The following is a 26,619-nucleotide window of genomic DNA, read 5'->3' as shown; positions in this document are numbered from 1 at the left end:
CTCTCGAGGACCGAACTTGAGCACCCCTGATCTACAGTCTGTGCGTCCTCCATCACGAGACTCTGGTGACAAATGCGTTGATTGTGATGACATTAATTCATGCCAAAATCTTGTAAAAAAAAAACAGCTTTGCTAATTACAACAACAATGAAAAAATCTTCACTTATGTGATGAATAAAGTCTGAAACAGTTCCATCAGTCTTAGATTCCATGATAAAATACATAAATTATTATTTTTATTATTTGTCTCAGGAATACAAAAATGATGATGCTTCTCATGATGCTTTTAAATTTTTGGCAGTTTTTTTTGATAATGATCTTTTTGTTTTGTTTTTTATTTATTCATTTATTTAATTTTTTAAAGAATATGCTTGAGTTTATTTTGTAAAATTATTAGAAGTTATCATTTTTACTTATTGACAGTTAACCATGGAATGAATCTAGGATTTAGGAAACATTCAAGAGAGTTTTTAATAAAAATGATCACTAATTACTCAAAGAAGTTTTAATTGTAGCCCTATTTGGATGTGTGGAAGGACTTTTACTTTAAATCATCACAAAGCGTGTCCTCATGTGAAGCAGTTTCACTGGATAATGTATAAGTGCACGTGTACGTGTGAGGTGTGTGTTTGTTTTGGGGAATGAGCGTTATGTTTCCTAACCTCTGGATTTGTTGGTCAGGACACATAAACTTAATGTTGTGTTGCTGCTTTGACACATATTCCTCTTCTGTCATCTTCACTTTGCTCTTAACTCACTGACTCACTCGCCATTGTTTTTTTATCCTCCTGGTTGACTTTTCGACACCTCTTCATAATGACAGTTTGCCATTTTCCTGTCAATCATCGGCTGCGTCTCCGTGTGCGTTGATGAGTGATTGATGGCTATCATTCTGTCATGCATCGTGCCGCTGACAGCGTGTTTGGTATCTGCCGTTCTTGTGAGCAGGTGACACCTGATTGTCAGAGTAAACGACTCGCTGACCTCCTGACATTTTCTCTCACCTCCTTCAGACCCCCCCTCCGTGTCCATAGAGGGCTACGACAGAAACTGGTACGTCGGCCGTTTGGACGCCTCCCTCACCTGCGAGGCCAGCGCCAATCCGGCCCCCACCTCAGTCACCTGGACCACGTAAGGACTCCGCCCACATATCCGCCATGCCTTCACAACGTTTGCAATTATTGCTGCCGTCATGAGGCGGCATGCAGAGTTTTATTTTCGTTTAATGATAGTTTCTCAGTGAGTGTATTTGATTCGCGTCCTGTCCAGATGCACAGATGGTTTTGTGTCTTGTTGTTTTGTTGATGAATGGTAAACCAAAAGACGGAGTAAAATGCTTCACGTCTGTGATTTTCCTCACATTATTGCCATCTGTTTATTCCTCTTTCCCTCCCTCACTGATCCCTTCTTTCTGTCTCCTCTCCTCTAGGTCGTCTGGCTCCTTACCCGACACCGTGGTGGTGGAGGGCAACAAACTGCTGGTGAGGAAGGTGGACGATGCCGTCAACACCACCTTCGTCTGTGAGGCCAAGAACAAGATTGGCACCAGCAAGCACCAGATTACCACCGTCGTCATCGGTGAGTCTCGTACGGGCGATGACATCACATGTGTATACGGACACGGTTTTCCAAAAACAGCAGGCGTTCATGGCCTGAACACACTCACATCGCAGGTGCATTCCAAAGCTATTTGTAGAAGCCACGTTCCAAGTCTCATGTGTTTTGCTTTTCTCTTAGTCACTCTGACTTAGGAACCAAGAAAACAATATAAGGAGAGGAGCTAAGGAAAGATGTATTCGGCATATTAGACTTCTTTTATCCTGGGTGTAATCTGACGTCTTCCCAATGCAGCAGAACGTGTGTCAGTGTTCACGTTTAAAAACAGAATTCTGGAATGTGAACTGTGAATTATCCACAAACTGTGAATTGCAAAAGGTGAATACTGAAAAAATATCTCGCAAAATGTGAATGCACAGCTCGCAAAACGTGACTTTCTTCACAATTTGTCTTACGTGTTGCACATATTCACAATCCGTGGTCTTACATTTTGCATTCCTGCAGGAACACCTCAGGGTAAAATCTGCACTTTGTGTCCGATCACAGTGCACCACCTTCGCTTACAAATCAGTCGATTTTCACCCCCCTGCAGATTCCCAGCTTTTCCTGCCACACCCCCACCGACCACCAGGGTCGGATGATAATGATGATGATGATAACATGAATAATAACAATTATGTAGATGTACAGGTAATGATGTTTTTTTTTTCGACAACATATATTAGCTGTATATTTAACCATCCATAGGCTTTTTGGCTGCCCCTAATGATAATGTTCAATTAAAAAGCAAATGGACAGTTATATTATTTAAATACACAATCATATCAATGGTTTTAGGCATGATATTTATTAATTATATTGAACGTGTTACTCAGTTGTGTTATTCATGAGTGAAATGTTTTCTATAAAGAGTATATTAGCTGTCATGTAATAATTGACATTTGCTGATAATCTTCAGTCAATCAGAATGTTTCTTCTGTTTGACTATTAACAAAAGATACACACTTTAGCCTATTACCTAAGAATATATCATTAATATATGATAATGCATTTCTGCTAAAAATGTATCGATGGCTGTTTCCATCAAAAGCCAAGCTGGATTTTTATGGTGTTAGATTTTACTGTTTATAAATATTCAATCAAATCATTGCTGATTAGTTTTTAAAGAATATAAAATTTGCATTAAACAAATATAATGCGCATTTGAGCATAAAAACAATTATATTTTATATAAAAAGTAATTATATTTTGTGCAGCTATTGTTTGGAGTGATTAGATTAGATAAAACTTTTTTTAATCCCTTGGGAAGACTCCCTCAGGGAAATTGAGGTTCAGGCAGCATTGTATAGCAGCACACAGGGTAAGAAGCACATAGGGTATCAAAAGTGAAAGTAAAAAAAAACTAACAAAAACAATTACACATCACTTAGTGAATTTAAACCTGCTAATATGCTGCAAAATATGAATACGACTGCCATATAAATAGTATGATAAAGTCCCGCATCCAGCTCAAAACCGCAGAATTCTGACTTCTATCCAAACACGTCTTTGTGATGTCATAAAGTAGATAAAGGTGAGAAATGGCTTGTAATAAAGAAATGAAAGAAAGATGATCAATATTTAACTTGCTCTCAAACATCTGTTGAAAGAGAGTTTGTTTGTTTCTTAACAATATAACTTTGGGGAGTTTTAATCTGTTTTGTAATGAGAGTTTCTGATTCCAGGCCTGATCTTCTATCAGCTGAAGCAGTAAATAACACACAGGTTGAGACGAGTAGAGATGCTGTGAATAAAGTCTCCCGCTGTGACCCGTGATGAAGGTTAAACCAGAAATTAACATGAAAAGATGAATCTTGATGAGGCACAGGAGGATGAACGTTGTGTAATAGAGCCGCTGTCAATCAGCCGTTCAGTTCACTAATGTGAAACCAAAATCAGATCAAATCTAATTCGCAGGTTCACATCCCACCTGAGCTGGCAAAACTGGGTCGTGATGACGCAGCTTCAGTATATGGCGTGACACTGAAATGTCCAATCACAAGCGAGTTTAAAATACCATCCGAAAAGCCGCCTCCGTCCTCGGAGCGCAGTCGCTGTAGTTTCCAGGTCGCCCGAGGAGCGAGGAATGATGGGATAAAAGCTTCGGAATGCACACTGTGTCACCTGATGTGACTCCATACATCATCTCTGCACACGCACAGCTGAATGCGTGTGCATACACACACATGCACATGCCAGTTTAACAATGCACACAGCAGAATCCAAATCTGGTTTGGACGCACGCTGGGATCAGTGCTGATCTGGGAGCTGCTGGGATGCTGTTCTCTCCCATTCTTTAAATTAGATTTCTTTTCCTTTGTTTTTTTTTTCTTCTTCGTTCTTTTGCCTCCTTGTTGGTCTGTTTCACTGCAGAGTCTTTCAGTTGAGACTTTCCCCACAGCAGGGCCAAATTGTAGGACAAGGGCCAACCCCAAATGTTTCTGACTTCAGATCAAAACAGGCATCTGGAAACCCGAGTCTGCGTCGCCACACTGCCGCCGCTGAACTGTAGATCCACTGGACAGAAATGTAAAGTGAGCTGTGCTTCATGGGTTTGAGGGGAGGCCCTTGTTTGTGCATTTTGGTCCTGTGGGGTGGGAGGGGTGGGGGTGCTGGGTTTGTCAGAGGGTTTCTGAATTCTTTGACCGGGTTCAGGTTGGTGTGAGCCAGTTTGCAGTTTTGTTTTTCCTCTGTTCTCCTTTTTTTTCCACCTTTTTTCTTCTTTTTGCACCTGCTGTTTTTTTCCACTAGCTGACACATCATGAGCCTCAGTGCTTTTTCTTTCCTCTTTCACCTTCCCGCCCTTCGTCTGATAAAGCCGCCATGGTTCTGTCTACATGCACACTGGAGCTTGACTTGTGACGTTTGCTTGTGCGATAATTCGGATGCTGCCTCCGCGGTGTCCGGTGCGAGGGTTGGGTTTCTTTTCATTTTTTATTTTTCTTAACCCTCTTGACTGTTTCAGACATTGATCTGACACAAACACACACACACACACACACACACACATGTGAAGCACAGAACACGCCTCTACCTTTCTGCAGCTCCGTGCGCATTTCCCTCCACACCGGTCAAAGTGCTTCCTCCTCCTTCCTGCAGGGCTTGATTTATTTATTTGTTTGTTTCGGGAATTAACGCTGATAATCACCATGTTCAGGTTCACAAAAAACACCTTCCACTTATCTGCAAAGAGCGAAAGCTACATTTAGAAAATCCGTGGGAAATCCGAGCTGGAGATTTGAATTGTCTCTTGTGAGAACAAAGATGCTTTGTAGTCGCGCGACGTGTTGGCAGCCATGTGTGGGAGGTTCAGAAGCGGCTAAGCTGCCGCCGTTCTCGCGGAAAGCAAAGCGCCGGTACTGAGTCAGAGTACCGAGGAGGGAACTGCTTCCCCTTCCAGCTCACACAAACTCATAAGTCCTTTACTAGCATGTCAGATCTCTGCCAGTACACACATTACTAAAGTACATATACTTACTGTGTGTACTCTAAGCACACACACAACTCTTTGATGAGTCAAGCATGTACACACACACACACACACATGTATTATCTGTACAAATACCTGAGATCAGGTTCCAGCTGGGATTCTTCTTCTGTGTCTGGTGTTTTGTGTTTGACCGCACTTTAACATGGCAGTTTCATCTCTCTGCCTGTAGGTGGCACCATACTTCAACACTGCTGTAAAAAGAGCCTTTGTCAGTTTAATTTTGATAACGCACCAGTCTTATGGATTGACCTGGTATTGGGTCACCTTGATTTTTATTCATGTGTTTATTTTTTAGATAACAGTAAAAAAGAAAGGGAAGTCTGGGGTTCCCCCGTAGAGCTGTTGCCCTTGCGGCCCAATCCTGGATAAGCGGTTGAAGATGAATGGGTGAGTGAGTGAGTGAATAAAAGATTAAAATAAGTGAAGAGAAAATCTTGTCCAAATATAACAGGACCTAGCTTGTGACATATAGTACACAGTGCATTTGGTGCGTGTCCAACTCTACTTTTCCATGGAGCTGTTCTATATCCTGATTGGCAACCACTGGGGTTGACAACTGGCCCACCTGCCACCTTCATAGTGTGCCTTAATTGAGAGAGTGGCGACATGACAAGTTAAAAAAAAAAATGGTCACATGACTCATGTTGCCAGCTTGGGTTCAAAATAACACTCACTGTTGATGTATCTGAATAGATATCCAACTATTTTATTTATTTTTTTGCTGAAAATGCCAGGTTGTTGTGCATTTGGAGGCACAAATAGACACAACAAGGGCTTCAAGATGTACAGATTCGCTTCAGATCTGAACAGAAGAAAAACTTGGGAAAATAAAGTCAGCTGTGTAGGATGGAAGCCGACTTCATCATCAAAGTTTTGAAGGTAAATTTATTGTTCAGGTCCCATGTACAGTAAAACTCACCTAAATTGTCATCATATAAACCAGATATTCACAGTCATTGGACAAAAAAAATCCCAAGGTTTTGTGTTGTTTTCCATGTTATAAACACTGTATATAACGGATTTGTATAATGGATTTTGTATAACGGATTTTTCATTCGCATAGGATAAAATGTCCCGACTGATTGCAGTGTATTTCCATTAAAAGCCACAAGCAGTCTGGACGTGCACAGTAACAGAGGTACAAATTAAAGTTCAGCGCTCTGACACTCGCTGATTTGAGTAAAGTGAAACTAAAATTTTTTCACACCGTGCTCAGACTGGCACCTGCAGCCTGGATGTGCACCTGTTAAGTCAGACACAAAAGGCTGTGATTTGACACTTTTCTCCTTTCACTCTTTTATATTTTAATAGTTTTAACAGTGCACGCTGATTACAAATGAATCAGAAAAGTCCACACATTTACAGCACAAAGTCAATAAAAGAGGAAATTGTTCATCTTATCTTTGAATTGGAGGTGATGATTGTAGAAAGAAAAGCTTGTTGAGGGTCAAATTAGTCCAGAATAAAGTATAATCCAGAGAAGGAGAGCTTTAAAACTGTCACGCACAGAATTACAGCTGTGCAGCTGCATAAATCAGGCTTTAAAAGAATTAAATAAATCATCATGAATTGTAAATTTATGTAAATTTGATAGCTTAACTATTTTCATATTTATTTTGATAGCACCTGTACCTGGATGTGTTTCTGTATGTGGTTAAATGGTTTTTAAAAAATGTTGAAAACAGGGTTCATTCAGTAGTTCAGCACAGTTTGAACCAAAATGGTACCATGTTCTGAGTTGACGCCACTCTCTCATTTAAGGCACACTACACCTTCACCCCCCCCCCCCCCCCCCCCCCCCCCAAAGTAACCATCAATCTGCTGCAGCCAGGTGAAATGTGAGCGTGTCCTTGGTTTTCTCCAGCCCCGGATTCGTGGAGCGAAACGCACCACGTCATAATCTGGTGCTCCCTCACAGTGCAACTGATAGTCCTCACCGGAGTCTATAAGTAACCATTTGTTTGACACAAAGTCATTCCAGCTGTACTCAAAGAATCCTCTGAAGATACCTGGTACCAAAGACATCCAGTCGTCACCTTAGGTCACAAGTTATTGTCAAAGTCCTACAACCATACATTAAGACAGGAAGCATGAGGTCCTCTAAAGACCAGGACCTTCACTCTCAGACAGAGATATCAACATTAACACCGCTGTCCAGTGACCTCCTGACTCCAGAAGCTCTTTGCAGGTGTCTCCCGATGTCAAATGCAGAGACAAAGGATGCCATTTGACATTTTTTTAGCATAGTTTGTTGATTATGGTAATTATTTTCCCCGAGCAGCTGGTGTGTGAGTCTTTGCCAAAGTCAGCAGCCAGAGTTAAGTCCTTAAGGTTTTTCAGAAGAGCACAATTTTGTTCTATCAAAATGCTCTTTTCTTCAGGTTATTCATAGATGGGTCGATGTGTTTCGAAGAGTCTGGAGTCTTATTACCTTATCACAACGACTTCAAGTAAAACCTACAAGACACTATGTTCTGGATCGGAGTGTTCCCAGTGCCACCTCTGCATCTGCATTCCCTGAATAAAAGATAACCACTAAACCACATGCTGCTAACTGCAGTGAAAGACGCCACTTCCAGTCTCTCAGCATGAGATCTAAACTGTCAGGCACAAAAGGCCTCAGCTCTCAATAATGTAACAGTTAATACCCCGGCACTTTGTGTACGCGGGCCCAACACACCCCACTAATATCCCTGCTGAGAGTCGTTAAGAGCGCTTCTCCGTTCAGTTAACTGCAGATGAAAGCGGCGTGCTGTTGGGCTTTTCTTCTGGCATCAAGCAACCGTCATGCATCACCTTCCCTCCCAATTTCCACCATGCCAAAGAATCAAAGTAAAAAAATGTAATGCCTCAGTCCCACCAAATAAAAAAGGATGAATAATGAGCCACGTAGCATGTTTTTTTTTTTTTTTTGGTACAAGTCCAGTTATTCAACAAACATGGGAGAATATTTGCTCTTAGAGGCAGAATATTCAGTTAACAAGGCTCATCTCTGAGCGTGGCGCTACTTTCAAGAAGTTCAAAATTTAGCAAAAACAGTGTGGGGCAGTTTGTGTACAGGTTACTACGAGGGCAGATGAGGATGTTAGAGGCATGTTTGTGGTGAGTACGAGCACAGATATACTAGATCGGTCGAGCCTGCCCCTGAGCGGATCACGTCTCCGCTATCTTGAAAGGTTGAAGCGCTGCAGCTGTTAGTGGAAAATGCATGCTCTGCGCTTGTAATCACTGTCGATTCTCTGGCTGACTTCTCTGCCGTTATTTACATTTACAAGACGTGAAAACTTGTGCTTAGGTCAGTTCAGATGCGTAGATTTGATTAATGAAGTCAGATTTAACATAACTCCATTCGCAGCCTTATAGGGAGAAACGATCAACAGGTATGATAAATCTGACTTCAGAAATCAAATCTACATAAGCACAAGTTTTCACGTCTTAAATGTAAATAACAGCGGAGAAGTAGATTATGATAGATTATTAGCAGGTTTAGTGGTCAGTGACAGAAACGCACCATATATATATATATATATTTGCTTTGTGATTTTCATCTGTAAAATTTAAAATTTTTAAATTCAAATTCCAAAGTCATACCGTGCATCCAGAAAGTATTCACAGCACTTCACTCTTATTCCAAAATGGAGTAAATTTGGAAAGTAAGTGGGGAGGTGATGGTCTAGTGGGCTTGAGATCAGAGGATCCTTGGTTCAAACCCCAGCCTGACCGGAAAATCACTAAGGGCCCTTGGGCAAAGTCCTGGTGTGTAGTGAGCCTTGCATAGCAGCACCATGACGTCGGTGTGTGAGTGTGTTTGTGTGAATGGGTGAATGTGAGGCAACATTGTAAATCACTTTGGGGGTCTGATGCAGAAGGAAAAGTGCAATATATAAAATGCAGTCCATTTAACTTCATTTTTCCCATCAAGATCTACTCACAACACCCCATAATAACAACATGAAAAAGTTTTTTTTTCCTTTTTAAAATTTTTGAAAATGTGAAAGAAATCACATGTATACAGGTTTTCACACTTTTTCCTCAATACTCTGTTGCTACACCTGTGGCAGCAATTACAGCCCCAAGTCTTCTTGAATATGATGCCACAAGCTTGGTGCACCTATTTTTGGGCAGTTTTGCCCATTCCTCTTTGCAGCACCTCTCAAGCTCCATCAGACTGGATGGGGCGCGTTCAGTCAGATTCAGGTCTGAATACATTTGTAGATGATAGAGGCCACTGTGCTCATTGGGATCTTCAAAGCAGCAGAAATGATTCTGTACACTTCCCCAGATTTGTGCCTTGAGACAATCCTGTCTCAGAGGTCTACAGACAATTCTTTTGACTTCATGCTTGGTTGGTGCTCTGACATGCACTGTCAATTGTGGGACATTATATGTAGACAGGTGTGTGTCTTTCCAAACCATCTCCAATCAACTGAATTTACCCCAGGTGGACTTCAGTTAAGCTATAGAAACATCTCATGGGTGATGAGTGGAAACAGGATGCAGCTGAGCTCAGTTTTGAGCTTCATGGCAAAGCCTATGAATACTTTATGTGCATGTGATTTCTTTATATATATATATATATATATATGTAAAATAAAAAATAATCATATGTCGTTATGGGGTATTGTGTGTAGAAGTTCAAGGAAAAAAATAATTTCATCCATTTTGGAATAAAGCTGTAACATAATGCTGTGACATGGATGCCCTGTACCTCCTCACAAGCCAGCAGAAGATTTTGTATAAATGTAACTGCAAAACAAAAAGAATACAAGGAAGATGGTTGACCTAGGTACACAGTGAATGGGGTCAGAGAGGAGAGAGAGAGAGGAGATTTTCTACAGAAATATAGTAAATGCAGTGATTGACTAGATGGATGGACAGATTAGATATTACACATTTTTTCCAGCTAAAATTACTGTGAGTTCTGTAAGTATAATTTGACCCAAAGTACAGAAGGGTTGGCCTAGTTTGCCAACTGGGACCCACGTGGGCAGGACTGGCTGGAGATACATGGCACTGGAAGAAATTCAAGAGGGGTTCCTCCATTGAGAGTGTTCACACCCTGATGATGATGATGATGGTGATGTAGAAGGGTTGGAGGTGGAAGTGCTGGCTTGGCGGTTTGAGGCATTTTGCACACTTAGAGGCATGAAGTCCAACATGTATCCTGATCTGTCAGTAGTAAAAGGCTGCTGGAAGGCAGCTCCACATTTTTCCTTTAAGTATTATGCTGACTAGAGTGAAATGTCTACAGCGCTACCACACACACACACACACACACTCACACACACCACACACATGTACACATTCTCATCATGCACATGATGGCAGCTATGCATGGCTTGTCTGGTTGCCACAGCACCAGTTGCATCTGCTCAGCACACTGTAATGAGAAATAGAAAGAGGCGGAAAAAAACTGGGCTGCTGAAGGTCTGAACAAAGAGAAAACTGATGGTGGAAAGATGGAGAGTGGAACAAACAGTGATAACTGCAGCAGAATAAAGGCAGTAAAGTCACTGAAAAACTGGAGCTGGATGGCAGCTGTGACCCACTCTGTCCTCTCTACCCCTTCACATCCACTCCATCCATCCCTCCATATATCCAGCTCTTTCATGGAGCGTCCGCTGCTCTGGGCTGATGGCTGTTGCGCTGTGCAGAATACTCAGTCACATCTGAGGGACCCGTGTGAAGCTTTGCCTGGTTGCCTGTAGAAAGTGAGATAGCTGTCCACTGGAGAGACACATGCTCACACAAATTTACATATATGCTGAGGGTTTTACATATGAGCAAGCTGACAAACCGAGTCAGGCACCTCTGTGCACTAAATATCTGATGATAGAACAATGAGGGAAAATGCTGGCATACACCGTTTCACAGACTGACACTTCCGGCTAACTGGATAAGAAATAAAACAGAATGATTACAAAGACAATTATAGAGTAGTATACAAATAATAATGTTGAGAACACTGATGCCTTGACTAATGAAAATATTCTTTCCGTTACATGATGGAAAACATTCATTATTTGTTTTATATGACACTAAGTAGATTTTATGAAATATTATGGAACATTCCTTCTGCTTTGATATAGTGTAATCTGTTTGACTGTATATACTGTTGTTCCATACAGAACTTGACTTCCGTATTTGGTAATTGTTTTCTTTTGCCTTTTTGGATACTTGCACTGTTGTTCTGTGACTGTCCTATGCTGCTGTCGCATCGTAATTTCCCTGCTGTGAGACTATTAAAGGATTATCTTATCTTATTTATATTTCCTGAAAATTAGAGAGACGTTTCTTTCTTGGAGCAGGAATGTGAGGGCAGTGGGACCCCACAGTACACTACCAGGAGGAAGACATAACCGCTGAGCACTGCAAGAGCCTTGCAGAGCTTTTAGCGTGTATCTGCTTTCTTGAACCCAGTGAAAAGCCACCACAAAAAACTTGTCCAATTCTTTGTCTGACATGTTTCAACAGCTGCTAAAGAATGTCTCCACGAACTGCTGGATTTATGTTCCTCACATCATGGAGACTACTGGAGCCCGTATTAGAGTGAATGGATGGGAGAAAAGATGCAGAAATAGGGCATTCCCACGTCAGTGTGGAGACATAATCTCTCCACCTAGTCCTGGGTCTTCTACGGGGTCTCCTCCCAGCTGGTAGTGCCTGGAACACCTCCCTAGGGGGCACCCAGGGGGCATCCTTACCAATGCCCGAGCCACTCCAGCTGTCTCCTTTCAATGCAAAGGGGCAGCGGCTTTGCTCCATGGATGACCGAGCTTCTCACCTTATCTCTAAAGGACACCACCCACCATCCTGAGGAAATCCATTTCAGCCGCTTGTACCCACAGTCTCGTTCCTTTGTTTATGACCCAACCCTCATGACCATAGGTGAGCAGGAATGAAAACTGACCAGTAGATTGAGAGCTTCACCTTTTGGCTCAGGTCCCTTTTCGTCACAACAGTATGGCAGAGAGAATGCAATACCACCCCTGTGCTGATTCTCTTGCCAGTCTCACTCTCCATTGTCCCCTCACTTGTGAACAAGACCCCGACGTACTTGAAATCCTTCACTTGGGGCAAGACCTCATTCCCTACCCAGAGTAGGCAATCCATCGGTTTCCTGCTGAGAACCATGGCAACAGATTTAGAGGTGCTGATCCTCATCCCAGCTGCTTCACACTCGGCTGTGAACCAACCCAGTGAGTGCTGAAGGTCACAGTCCGATGAAGCCAACAGGACCACACCATCTGCAGAAAGCAGTGGTGAGACCCAGGCGAGGGGCCAGGCCAAGAATGGTTCACAAGGAAGCGGAAACATGACCCGGCCCGGAGGAAGCCCGGGGCCCCCGTCTGGAGCCAGGCCCGGACAGGGGGCCCGTCAGCAAGCGCCATGGTGGCCAGGCTTTCCACGGAGCCCAGCTGGGCACAGCCCGAAAAGGCTATGTGGACTTTCCATCTTCATCCTGTGGGCTCACCACCCACAGGGGGACCCCTGGGGTCGGGTGCACTGTCCCATGGGTGGCAGTGAAACTTGAGGGCCTCAACGGACACGGATCTATTTAGCTACTATACAATATACAAATAGTGAATGTTTATGAATGGAGTGTAAAGAATATTTTCATGAGTTGAAAGATGATACGTTGTGTTTAACCAGTTGAAGCCTCCACACAGGCAAACACATAATCCAGGACTAAGTACAGGATCCCCTCAGCTCTGCTGACTTCCTGTATATGTGATGCATTACAGAGACTGGGAGTGGCTTTGTGTTTGGACGAGCCGCCTGATCCCATCTAATCTCTCCATCTTGACGGAGCTGATTTAGTTTCCTGCAGTTTGGACTCTGGGCCACAAATCTGCAGTGTGTGATTAAGCTGAAGTCTGGAAAAATGAAAAGCATCCTCTCCGGCTGTAAATGTGGGAGGTGTGGCTCCTCTATTTGTATTTGAGTATTAATAGTTTTATACAGCCGGCCATATGTCCAACCAAGAATAATTTTCTCATTTAAAATAAATAAATAAATAAATATGCATGAGTCTGACAAACTGGTATGTTGGAATGAATTTGATTAAATTAGTTTTGCTGTGATATTTATTTTCCTATCACGATGCAGCATATTGTGTTTTTGTGCAGTTATTAAAAACACGCTAATCAATGTATGATGTGCTGAAAACGATAACGCCGTTCATAAGTCATGAGGAAATAGCATCTCGGCGGTGTCTGGTTTCTTTTTGTGTTTATTGAGGTTAAATTGGATGTTGGGGGTGTGAAACAGCTCAGGCAGAAAGAGTCGGAGTGTGTCAGAAATGCTTCATGAATAATTTGGGCTGTGACAAGTGCAGATGCCAAGTTACAAAGTCAGACAGTGAGAATAAAAAAAATAACTTTACAAAATGTGTCTTTTTTTTCAGCCTTCTGAATTTCTTTGGAGTTTAGACAAGTGCCAGTTTACTCAAACAGTAGAGGGCAGTATTGTTTCCTGTGCTGGTGACATTATTTGTTTGGACAGCAAAAATGTAGCTGGAAGAGTAACAAGACCAACATTTACATTTGGCCTCTGTCCCTACATCCGCATTATTTTATGTCCTTTGAAAAGCCCCTTTCACACCGGGCCATTGTAGAGTTGCGTAATGCGGCGTTCCGACTATGCCGAGGTTATGCAGCCCTACGTGGCAATACACTGAGGGACGTAAAGGGGTCCACGAAATGGACACAAAAAATTAAACATGTTTAATTACACTGTGTCCAGTGGTCTACGCAAATCTATGCAACTTGTACACTCCTTTACAGTGTTCAAGTCTACGTAACACTGTGCTACTGTACACCATGCCGCCGCAACTGTACACTACCGTAAGACGAAATTTAGATTTTTTTTATCAGTACATACCTGCATTGCTATTGTATTGATACCGCTGGACTCTGGTGACAGTGAAGCTTCAAAATCACAGAAGACGACGAGGTGGGTCAGAACCATAGAAGAAGAAGAGATGGGCCAAAGGGCCTCCCCTCCCCACACCCAACATATGCAGTCATTCCTACGCAGCACAATGCAACTCTACGCAGGCCCGGCATAAAAGGGGCTAAAGGGAAAATATATATATATATATATATATAAACACACAAACGTACAGCATCGCCCAAATATGCTGCTGACGGTTTTGAGCTTGTTCGCTTTCTTCTCCATTTGCCCTGTTGAGATATCCCATAATCCTTTGTGCTCCAGAAAGTTGCTGCGGTCTAAAGAATATAGAGAATGCACATGATGACAATTGCAAATTAACATTATACTATCAAAATGTACATTTTTATGCTTTTCATCACGTTAATAAAAGGCTGCATGCATGAGACCCTGAAAACTTGCTAAAACAAATACGAGGTCTATTAGAAAAGTATCCAACCTTATTATTTTTTTCAAAAACCATATGGATTTGAATCATGTGTGATTACATCAGACATGATTGAACCCTCGTGGGCATGCGTGAGTTTTTTCACGCCTGTCGGTTACGTCATTCACCTGTGGGCAGTCTTTGAGTGAGGAGTCGCCCACCCTCTCGTCGTTTTTTTCATTGTTTAGGAATGGCTCAGAGACTGCTGCTTTGTTTGATCAAAATTTTTTCAAAACTGTAAGGCACAACTGAGTGGACACCATTCGATAAATTCAGCTGGTTTTCGGTAAAAATTTTAACGGCTGATGAGAGATTTTGGTCTGGTAGTGTCGCCGTAAGGACGGCCCACGGCACCTGACGGCGATCTGCACTTCGAGGTGGCAGCGTCTCGCCGTTTCAAGTTGAAAACTTCCACATTTCAGGCTATGTTGACCCAGTAAGTCGTCAGAGAACAGAGAACTTTCAGAAGAAGTCGGCATGAGGCGTTTATTCGGACATTCCATTGTTAACGGACATTTTGTAATGAAAGAACATGCGGGCAGAGTCGCATGTCGGGCCGGACCCGACCGCAGGGGGTCGCGACAGGAAAAACACCTCTGTTGGAAACCTTAACGGGCAAGTTGGAACATGCCCAAGCTGTTAAACAATTTCTCAGTTACTCACTTGTTGAAAGCCGTCAAAAGCTGCCTGAATTTTACAAATGGTTTTCAACACGGAGGTGTTTTTCCTGTCGCGGAGCACACAGATTTGCCGAGTCGTCACGGAAACGACTCGGCGAATTTGCGCGCACGTCTTTCATTAAAAAATGTCCTTAAACAGTGGAATGTCCGCATAAAGTCCTCATGCCGGCCTCTTCTGAATCTTCTCTGTTCTCCCACGACGTCCTGGGTGAATTAAGCCTTAAATTAGGATGTTTTCAGCTCGAAACAGGCCAACGACGGCGCCTGGAAGCGCTGCAGGACGTCCCGCTCCGTGGGAAGTCCTTACACCGACAGAAACACCCCATAATCTCTCATCAGCCGTTAAACTTTTCACCGAAAACCACCTTAATTTCTCGAATAGTGTCCACTCGGATATTCCTCACAGGTCCAGAAAAATTTTTGATAAAGCAACACACGCCGTCTCGAGCAGCATGTGAAACAAAGGAATTCAGCCGAGAGGGCAGGACCACATCTCACTCAAGGCCTGCCCACAGGGAAATGACGTCACCGACACGCGTGAAAAAACTCACGCATGCGCACAAGGGTTCAAGCATGATTGGTGTAATTTCACGACATTCAAATCCATATAGTTAAAAAAAAAATAAAAGGGTCAGTTTATTATCTAAGAGACCTCGTATTCCAAATAATCTGTGTCTGCTACGTTTAATCTGCGTGGAATTTAATAAAGGCAAACCGAATTTCAGATATTTATATATATTTACTTTGGATCAAAGAGAACAGTGTTGTTAAGGACAATAATCAGGACGTTAAAGAGCAAACTTCACTTTCCCCCAAAACGACATAAACGGGAAGATTGCGACTCACAGCAACTCCCATTGAAAATAGCAGAGAAACAACCAGAGCTTCTGGCATGTTTACATAAAACAAACGCAATAACAACGTCTATAAACCCAAAGAATATATATAAGAGTTTTAGGCACAATATACAAAGAGTTTTATGTTGCGATGTTAATGGTGTTGTCCGTGTGCAGCGGTTAACGTGCAAGTCTGATCAGAGCGTCTCAGTGCAGTTCTCAATGTTGCTGACATCTCCCAGCGACGTGACCGCTCCGAAGTTTTGCGAGATTTTGTGCAATTTAAAACCTCAATAGGGTGAATGAAGAACTTGCTAACAGATGGTCCCGTCGTTAGCTGGTACGCTTTCAATCTATGTGTTTTTTCTGATGCTGTGTAGATATTTATGGAGTATATTCATGTCAGACTTGGTTTTTCTAATAGTTTCCTGGTTTGTAATGAAAATACATGTTGCGGACCGATTGTCATGGTAACTGCTCTGATACGGGAAAATATCTGACTGTTAATCAGCCAATCAGAAAGTGTGTAGTGTCGCAGCCAGATGATAATTTGTGTTATTTTGAAGATGCTCATCATTAATAATGAGCCGGTTTGACTGTTTTCTGTCAAAGCCTATAACAAAGGGCACTGCTGCTTGTTGTTTAAAAGTATTCAGATTACACACATGCAATTTTTCTCATAAAATGTAATCCAGTAAAACTGATTTATGTGACTTGGAAGCATATTTAGTTGTTTTCTTCAAGGAATATTAGGGAGTAGTCATGCAATGTGAAGGTGTATTATGATCACGAGTCACACGTTGGTTAGTTGTTACATGAAAATTTACAGGAAAACTCTACCTTCAGTTGTGGTGTGACACTTGTTGAACTTTAAAAACAACAACAACAATTAAACCGTCTCTTCTCCTTAATGAACTAGAAAGAAACTCATGTGTAGAGTAGCAGAGTGGTGTTAAAACACAGATGGAAGGGAAATAAAATCCTGCAGAAGTTCCTGTTAATCTGCGTGGAAATGAACGTCTGAACTGCTGCCCTCCCGGGTGTGACTGCTGTAGCAGCGGCCACGCGGGTTACGTCTGTTGGGGAGATAAGAGCTGAGGGGAGTATCTGTGCTACAGCTTATCGCACACTCAGACCCACCGGGATGCACAAACACATACACGTGCACACACGTGGGGGTGAAAGATTTGAGGTGTGGGAGGTTTATACCTCACCCATCACCTGGTGCCGGGGGGGCTGCGACTTCAGTCTGTTTCCTCTATCTGTCTCCCTGCAGGACGACCTTCCACTCAACAGTGGAGACACGTTTAAAGTTTCTACGGTGATGGCTTGGTCAGTGTCAGAGAACGAAATGGGCATTTCTGTCTCCTTTTTCTTTATTTCTCTTATTTGGGGGTGGAGCAGAGTGTCAAGGACACTTTAACACTCTGGGATCAACCTCAACAACCTTTTGGGTTTCAGAACAGATCACATTTCCCCAAATACTGACATCAGCAGAGGACTTACAATCCCTTTTCCAGTTGGTGTCTGGAAGCCGGACCTGAACGTTGCTGTGGACAGATAATTAACTTCACTGCTCACATTCCATTTGCATGATGGGTAAAATGTTACTATCCCATTTGTCAGTCCTAAGTGCTGTATATTGTAATTTCAGAAATGGGGTTTGCTTTGATTATTTTGTGTAAACCCAAGGTTGAGCCTTCTTTTTTGTCCAAAATGTGATAAATAAAGACCATTTTCATTGTTGCTGTCCAAATATAAGTCACATCAGAATACAAGTCACACCAGAGTATAGCAAGCACCTTTTTGTGTACTGTTTAGGATTTGATTCCTGGGAAAGTCCAACATCAGTAGTCATTATTATCACTAACAAATGTCAGATTTTTCAGTGGAGAAAGCCGCACCGGAGTGCAAGTTGCAGGATCTCCCAAACTAGTAAAAACGATGTATACTCTGGAAAATATAGTATGTCTTTTGTGAATTGTCTACGCTTTGTGGATTATAGGTTTCTTATATATTAATGCTAATGTGCAACATGAAGTCTGCCTTGGAGTGTATGCAAAATACCTTCAGAGCAGGAGTATGTCATCTTTCAGTGTGTGATCTACCTGGAAGCAAAAAATGTTTAGTTCCTCCAAAACATCAAGTATCCCCGTCTCAATCTGGTTCCCACTGTTTTTCAGGCACAGGTGTAATGGGCCCCTAGACCGGGCTGTCCCCAGGGTTAAAGCAAATAGGCATTCATACATACACACATGCGGCGCTCAACTGCACACAGTGAGCAACTTGGCATTTAAGGACCTTGATCAAGGGCCTTGAGTGATTTTCAGGTCAGGATTTGACCTGAGGATCTTCTGGTCACAAGTCCACTGCCTTAACCTCTTGACCACTCTCAAATGGGCTAGCTTGTTTTATATCCCAAACTATAACTTGTGGTATTATTTAGGGGACTGTTTCTACTTTCTAGCCCAAATATACCCTAGGGTAGTGGATCCAAACCATGGTCCTCAGGGACCCTCCAACACACACATTTTTCATCTTCCCTTGGTCTGGTAAAAGCTGACTGGCTCAGATGGGTATTGGTATGCTCTTGGATGAGGACCAGAATTGGGAACCATTGCACATAAAACAGCCTGGGCTATTCTCTACCTGGATTATATTTTGGTTGGGAGTCATCTGGTGTGTTGAACCTGGTCTGCCATTTGGTTGTTGTTGACCTGGCCTGTTTGTTGTTGGAAACACCTTAGTCAAGTTACTGAAAGTCTTTCTAGACAATAAAACCAGTTTCCAGAGAATGCTCCAAAAGTAACACAAAGTGCAGCAAAAACAAAGACTAATGGGCCTTTCACACTGAATCCGTCAGGCCAATCCGTCAACGCATGGGAATGCGTCGGATCCATCGGAAAACGCATCCGACGGATCCGACGCATGACGTCAGATGCGTCGCTTTGGAAGCGGCAAAAAAAAAAAAGTGGGGGGCGGAGATTGCCACGTCACACTCTGGCTGTTTCCACAATCTGAAAAAGTTCAGTGATTGCCATCTTGAATTTGCGTCGCCTGAACCACAAAAAAAACTTTAAAAAACAGCAGTAGAACGATTCTCCCATCACCCTGCTGGGAGAAGCTTTTTTTTCACTCCCTCTGAGTGACCGCCGACCGAGGGAGGACCGACGACTTGGTGGGATATCGGTTGAACCGCGACAGCGGGCCGACCTGCACAGAGAAGCGGGCCTTCAGGCATCATCAGTGGGCAGACCAAGGCAGGCAGCCAGGGTGATGGAGCAAACCCACTCAGTCCGAAATCTCCCACTTTTTGGATATATGTGAAGTCCCAGTTTGACCAACGGCGTTTAGTTCTGCAGCTTTATCGAGGTGAGAATAATGTAAAAATAAAATGTGATGTTTACTGAACTGCTTTGAAGGTTTAATGATCGGCTAACGTTAGCGTAGCCTTTTAGCACAGTTGAGTGAACACTTTAATTTCTAAATGGTTCAGTCTTTTTATTTTTTACCAAATAAAGCTACAGCTTTTTTCAGACACCACAAAAGCTCAACTTTAAATAACTTATTTTTTCGGGCGTTTTTTCGATCGTTTTTTTTTCCCGTTTTTTCCCCTTTTTTATATATAAACTGTTTAGTGTTTCTTTATATTTAAAGAAATATTTTTATTTGTCCCAATCAGGAACATTTGCTGTGCAGACAACCAAACTTCCATTGATGAGCTGAACACCACGAAGTCCAGTCGAAAGAAAACATTTCTGCTTTTCAGCAACACCACCAGAGTTCAAAGCTGCGAAGAGACCTTCATCTGGTCCCAAGAATCCAGCAGAACATCACCTACTTCTAAATAAAAGGCTCTTTGAACAGCAACTATTTTATTATTTTTTAAAAAGCTGTTTCATTTTATATTTTAACAATAAATGAACACATCATTAAAAATGTCCACGAAATCAAAGTCAAAAGACATTTGCACAGGTAGAAGTTCTCCACTTATTGTGCTCAAATTCATATTTTAGAAATGACTCTGTCCTGATAGCAACATTAAAGGCAATTACATATTTTGGCAAAATTACTGTTGTGTGGGCCGCTGAAGAGGAGGTACTGCTGGCCCACCACCACCAGAGGGCGCCCTGTCTGGAGTGCGGGCTCCAGGCACCAGAGGGCGCTGCCGCCTCACAGGAGCAGCCAGGGTGACAGCTGTCACCCATCACCTGAGACGAGACAGCTGATATCCATCAACAGGGAGGTATATCAGCAGGACGGCATCTCTACCTCATTGCCGAATATCGTTCTACCAAGAGGTAACGAACTCAGCCAGTTACTCTATTCTAGAGTTAATACTTTTTGCTTGTGCTTAAGGTCAGCTGAAGACATTTGGACGTGACTAGATAAGTACTCACCTTCCAATCCTTCAGTGTTGTTTTTGAGAAGAGGTAGAGGTGGTGTTTCCACCCTGTGTGTTGCTGGGTGCAGCCGCACCCACACCTGACTGTTTCTGTTCCTTGCCAGCAGTACCGGATCCGACGAGCGGAGGCAGTGGCCACCTGGGGTTCGGGACTTGGCGGCTCCAGTATCCCCGGGGTTCGGTGGCAGAGGAAATCGGGTGGTTCTGGTTCGACTCGGACAGACGTCTCCTATCGTCGAGCCTGCCCACACGTCACCTTTGGAATTCGGTTACTGCTGTATTTGTAATCTGTTGTGTTTGTTGTGTGAGTTCACAACAATAAAACTTTGTGATTTGACTTTCTCCATTGTCCGTTCATTTGCGCCCCCTGTTGTGGGTCCGTGTTCCTACACTTTCCCAACAATTACAAGTTGAAATGACTATATATATATTAAAAAAATCATAATGAGGTTTATGTCACAGAAATCCTACTTTACAATCACACTACAGTCATTGTTAAATTATTTCCTGTTGCATTTATAATAATCATTAGTATTTATTTACAGTGTCTGTTTTTCTGGTTAAAATGAGATATAAATAATCTACCAGACTTTAAAAAAAATGTACAAATTTCCATGTTATTTTGTCTAAAAATAAATGTCCGAGGTTCCTTATGTTAAACAAGAAATGAAATAATCTGAAATAACAGGTGGTTTTATTTTACAGACAAAAGGGTTCTAAAGAACCATTTATTGATTTATTTAGCTATTTTAATTACAAGTGTTCTAAACTTTTTTTAACAGTAATCAGAAATAATGAGGTAACAACAACAAAAAACATTTCGAAGGATTTTTCTTCAGAAAACTGCTCCATAAATGAGGAGTCCTGTGACACGTATGATTTGCACAGATCAGTGGTTTCTGCACCGTCCATTTTGTAGAAATCAGTGGTTTCTGCCACCCGTCTTCCGTGTTTTGGCCCTACGCGTCGTTCCTATTGGACAATGCAAAGGTACGTCACAGCTCAGCAAGTCGGAAGTTGGATTGGATTGAACTTTGACTTTTCCGTCAGCCTGCTGACGAGCGGCAATGCGCGCTCCCGTCAGATGCATCGGTTTAGCTCGGCTTTTGACACGATGCATCTGACGCATCTAAAACGCAACGCGTCTCATTGAAAATAATGCTTTTTTGACCAATTTTTGATGCATCTGATGGATTCAATGTGAAAGGCCCATCACAACTTACCTTTCCAAGATTTCATCAAACACTTCACATATTTGTGTCTTCCATTCCTGACAAATCAGCAAGTCAGTCCCAAACCCATGCAAAGTAGGTCTGACCTCAAGTCCAACCCTGTCAACTGAAGCTTGTAAAATTATGCATTTGACAATTTCTGTGGTAACAGATGGTATAATTTATCTCACCATTTTCTTTCACTGGTAGACTTTCAGCATGAAACAGGCACGTAATGACTTTTTTTTTTTAACAAAAGTGGCTTTTTTGTGATTAATTTGGGATTTTAAAAGGTGCAGTTGTACAACATCCTGGCACTTAATGTTCAGTAAGCCCATTGATGGCACTTACAGTATTCTCAGTGTTCTGTCCTGATCTGCTCCTCTTTTAGCTTTTAATCCATCTCACTTGTATGTTAATGTGGGTGAAAGCATCTGCCAGCGGGATAAAATTAAAACGTAAAAGCAGTCGTAAAATAACACTGAATGTATAATTTGGCTCTAGCGAGCAGTGGACGCTTGTCACTTTGATACATTTTTAAAATGCTTGTTCCCGTATTTTTCAAACATGCTTCCTCACTGTTTTAATGTGTGTAAACTAAGCTGAATGCAGCTTAGTGCTCTGTCTACAAGGGTTGCTGAAATGCATACTGGGAAAACCACAAGCTGAAGAACTCTAAGGATAGAGAAAGAAAAGTGGTAAATTGTCGCACTCCAGTAAGCAATTGTGGCCTCTGGTCTTCACAGTTCCAACAGATAAGATAACCTAGAAGACATTAAGGCTCTTCTGAGGTCCTCATTTCTCTAATAAAGGATGGTGAAACAACCGACTTCTTACCACAACTCTGGGCAACCACTTTTCCAGTTGTGGATGTGTGAAAGGGTATTTTCCAGCCAGTGGTCTTGCATTATGTGCTTGATCCAGCATGTAGGTGCCTCAGGGTTGAAGGCCCCTGCAGCTGGAGAAGGCCAAGAACACACCCACGTTTCACCTGGTTACTTTTGAGATGGTGTTGATGAATTGGATGCATACCCGGCATCATGCGCGGGCCTTCGGGAGCCTTGCCCACCCTCAGAGACACTTGGGATGACCCTGGATGAACAAACCAGTCACCTGCCAAGCACAAAAAAATAAAATAAAAAAATCACAGGCGACCATGATTACAATTTATATATATTTCCAAAGTAGATATTTCATAATACTATTGATAAATAAACTATGGAATAATTATTAGGCTATAGCCTAGTAGTCATCAGGTACACATACAGAGACAGACGCAGCCACAGAGGGAGTTACCGCAGCAACGCGACAGTCTCACTTTACTGCATGCCCATATATGGCACACACATATGACAAATAGAATATGAAACTGTCTTTAAACTAAATGAAAACAATGAAATAGGAGTGCTTTTCCTGATCAGTGCATCAAACGACATACAGGCCAGGAAAACGAAAGAAACAACCCCATGAATCTTGGACGGGAGAAGACACAAAATCACTGCATCTCTATTATTGTGCAGGCATAAATTATCAGAGTTTCACAGGTGGGCAAGACTGAACATGCACATCATGAGAACGGTCGAGAGGGTAATACACACATTGCGGTTGCTGGGGGTTATGGTCCAAATTCAGCAAGAGCAGGCCAGGCAGGTGGCTGCGGAACAAAGAAAATAGTCCAGTGCAGGGCTGTACTTTACATTTCTAACCTAAAAAAATGTGATCCCCTCAGAGCAATGCAAGGCCCTCCTCATGTTTTTAAGAGGTGCAACTTATACTTGGGAAAATACGGTATGCTGTCAAAATGAACACTGGAACTGGCCTTGGCTAGGTTAGTAACCTGAGTCAGGCAGGTATCCTGTCCATGGGAGTCATGGACTCTCATCTGCTTCATGCACCAGAATCCAACAATAAGCACCATCACCAATTAACCTCAGGGCTGATATATTTCTACCATAATGTAAAATACATGCTGTTAACTAGCACGGTGTGTGGTGTATTTTTGGGGTGTATCCATTGGTGAACTTGAACTCTGGTTAGTATTTAGCTTGCTATGTAATGGTCATTTTTGAAATACTTTTCCCTTTCGCTGTGATGTTATAATTTATGTATAATGATGTTCTCCCCTGTTCTATTTGCCCATGCGGTTTAAATTTCCTCTTCCTGTTCCCAGTATGACCAGGGCGTTTAATGCCCAAGATTTATAAACTAGAAATATTCTAGAGTAAGATGTAAGACCAATTAAAAGTATTTGAAACTGCCGCAATATGCAGTGCCTAAAATTATCAAAGAGTCTGATGACATATGAATAACAGTTTGTTGATCACATTTGGACTTGTGGAATAAACCGTACAGTGAACGCACCTTTATGTCCTTCAGGTTGAACAGCAGGAAACCAGCACGGAGAAAATATGAGATCTGTGTTCGGGCTGACAGGGCAAGCGGGTGTCAAGAGAAAAGCTCTCCTTACCAAAAGGTCATCAGTTCAATCTCAACACCAGCCTGTGCAGCACATCGGGCAGGAATTCTATCATTATTCTGTTAATTCTAGCTAAATATGGATCTAATTAGAACATTTCACATATAAATTCAGCACACATTTTATCCCCTGAAAATTATAGACACACATTGTTTCCATTTCGTAAAAACACTCAAGAATCTGTATCCCGTGAAGTCATTTGAGTCGCGCTGTAATTAAAGGAACCAACATGAAATATTTGGGGAATTTCCTGATCCTTCTGTCTGGTAGATGTTGAAATGACACCTAATTAGGATTAGGGCTATAATTATCTTAAAAGATGTAATACTTTTATAATAAGTCTGAATTTGTAAAGTGGCCATGTGATGCAGGAACAAATTAGCAGCATTAAAGCCACGGATTAGCCTTCTTATGAACTGAAAATCAACAAAAATGGGGTTCAAGAGGTGAAAAGACAAGAAAAGGGAGGGTTCCAACTCAGAAGAATCAAATCTGGTTGGTTAAGGCTCAATGCGAGATTTTTATTTATTTCTGGGAAAGAAGCCAAACAGCACTGTTGCATATTCTGATGCTGGCAGTCCATTTTCAGTCCTTCAAGAGAGACAAAGAATGAAATGAAAATTCACCAAGACCTTAAGAACAAAGCTTCTTGTACACAAAAATACAGAAACAAATAGCTCTCCCTTTGGGATTTTCACCTGATGTTCACATTTAGGAATTATTAGGACAAGGAAGTTAAAATCTTAGCCAGAGAGAAGAAATGGTTTGAGAGAGGTGTCAAGGAAGCATTCTTTGTAAAACAGTTGAAACCCAGCCTTAACCGGGGGGCGGGTCTCAGACATGCTTTGTCCCCTGTTTACAATGGGGTACTCAGGTCAAAGCAGTTTCAGTCTTTTGTTCATGGTAATAAATCATTCACGTCATCAGGAGAGTTGTCAAAGGAGCCATCACGGGAGGCTTCCATCCCATCATTAGGAGAGTGCTAACTAGAGCACAATAGGTGCTAATTAGAGCTGTTGTTTAGTCACTAGCCTATAGCAGTCAGCCTCTCGGTAGGAGGGTCTGGTTAGGTTAAAAACTCCAGCTTTTGTTGGCTTCTGGTTTATTCTTCTCTACAAGAGTCAAGACAGAAGTCAGACTACCTGTTGTGAAAGTGTAGGAACACGGACCCACAACAGGGGGCGCAAATGAACGGACAATGGAGAAGGTAAATAACAAGTTTTACTGTTGTGAAACGAGCACAACCAATACAACAATCAACAATTTGGGATTAAGCCGAATTCTGCTGGTGTCGTGTGGGCAGGCTCGAAGGTAGGAGACGTCCGTCCGAGTCGAACCGGAACCACCCAGATCTCCTCTGCCACCGAACCCTGGAAATACTGGAACCGCCAAGTCCCGAAGTCCCAGGTGGCCACTGCCTCCGCTCGTCGGATCCGGTACTGCTGGCAAGAGAGCAACAAACACACAGGTGTGGATGCGGCTGCACCCAGTAACACGGAGAGGGAAGAAGCCGCCTCCACCTCTCGTCACGTTAAAACAGGAAGGTGAGTACTTATCCAAGCAATTGGCTTTCGGTAGTCAGCTGTCCTGAAAGGTTTAACACGTATTATCAAATATACAGAATATGCTGCAGAGTAGTTTACCTCTATCTCAAGGCGATATCTCGGCACTGAGGTGGAGACGCCGTCCTCCTGATATACCTCGGTGCTGAGTAGAACAGCTGTGTCTGGTGATGGGTGACAGCTGTCACCCAGGCTACTCCCATGATGCGGCAGCGCCCTCTGGTGCCTGGAGCCCGCACTCCAGGCAGGGCGCCCTCTGTTGGTGGTGGGCCAGCAGTACCTCCTCTTCAGCGGCCCACACAACACTACCAGAGCAAGAATTTTAGCTGAGGAAGCTTCTGTGATTTGAAGCGAAACGTCCTCACGTCAAGCAACCCAGTCCAGTCGAAGATTCAAGCTTCTCTACTATGGAAACCACCTGGACAACTGAGAGCCTACACAAAATCACACACTCTGTGTTTGAGCACGTGAGATTGTCATCAGAGGCTCTCTGTCTGCTCCCTCTGCTCACTTTCACTGATCGCTGTGCGTAATGGCGCAGGGCGCATTGGAGCAAGCAGCCAGGGGGCTATTCAAACAGGCCAACTAGTAACACATGATCTTTGGTTTATCACATGAGGTAAATCTGCCCTACGATTGCATTTTGGAAAACCATGGGATGGTGAACTAATTCCGATTGGACACTCACATTGCACATGTCATCACACAGCTTCTATGAGGAGTACAAAGATGGACAATGGGTGGCTCACAAGTCCGCAGAGTTAACTTTTCAGCAAAAAAAAGTAAGTTTCTATCTCATATCATTAAAAAGTTATTTATAATTTAGTAAAGCTTGGTCTCAGCCATCGTATACAACGGCGTCGGCCCCAGAGGGTTAAAAGCCTGCTAACTAGTCTTTCATTGGATTCAGGTGTGTTGGAGCAGGGAGACAACTAACAGTGTCAGGAAGGTAGATCTCAAGGACCGAACTTTGGCACCCAT

At 42.6% G+C, this 26,619-nt stretch overlaps 1 protein-coding gene across 1 annotated transcript in view; it reads left to right on the top strand.

Annotated features, from left to right (window-relative positions):
- LOC117501453 (nectin-2-like) overlaps positions 1–24,009 on the top strand; it is a 113,253-nt gene extending 89,244 nt beyond the window's left edge. The window contains 4 exon segments of the mRNA XM_034160356.1: positions 1,014–1,131; positions 1,430–1,578; positions 5,382–5,473; positions 23,977–24,009. Coding sequence (XP_034016247.1) covers positions 1,014–1,131; positions 1,430–1,578; positions 5,382–5,455 — 341 coding nt within the window. The 3' untranslated portion in view covers positions 5,456–5,473; positions 23,977–24,009.
- Positions 24,010–26,619: the final 2,610 nt, after the last annotated feature.

This window comes from Thalassophryne amazonica, chromosome 20 (assembly GCF_902500255.1).
Source record: "Thalassophryne amazonica chromosome 20, fThaAma1.1, whole genome shotgun sequence".
NCBI classification, from domain to species: Eukaryota; Metazoa; Chordata; class Actinopteri; order Batrachoidiformes; family Batrachoididae; genus Thalassophryne; species Thalassophryne amazonica.
This window is presented reverse-complemented; position numbering and strand designations above follow the sequence as displayed.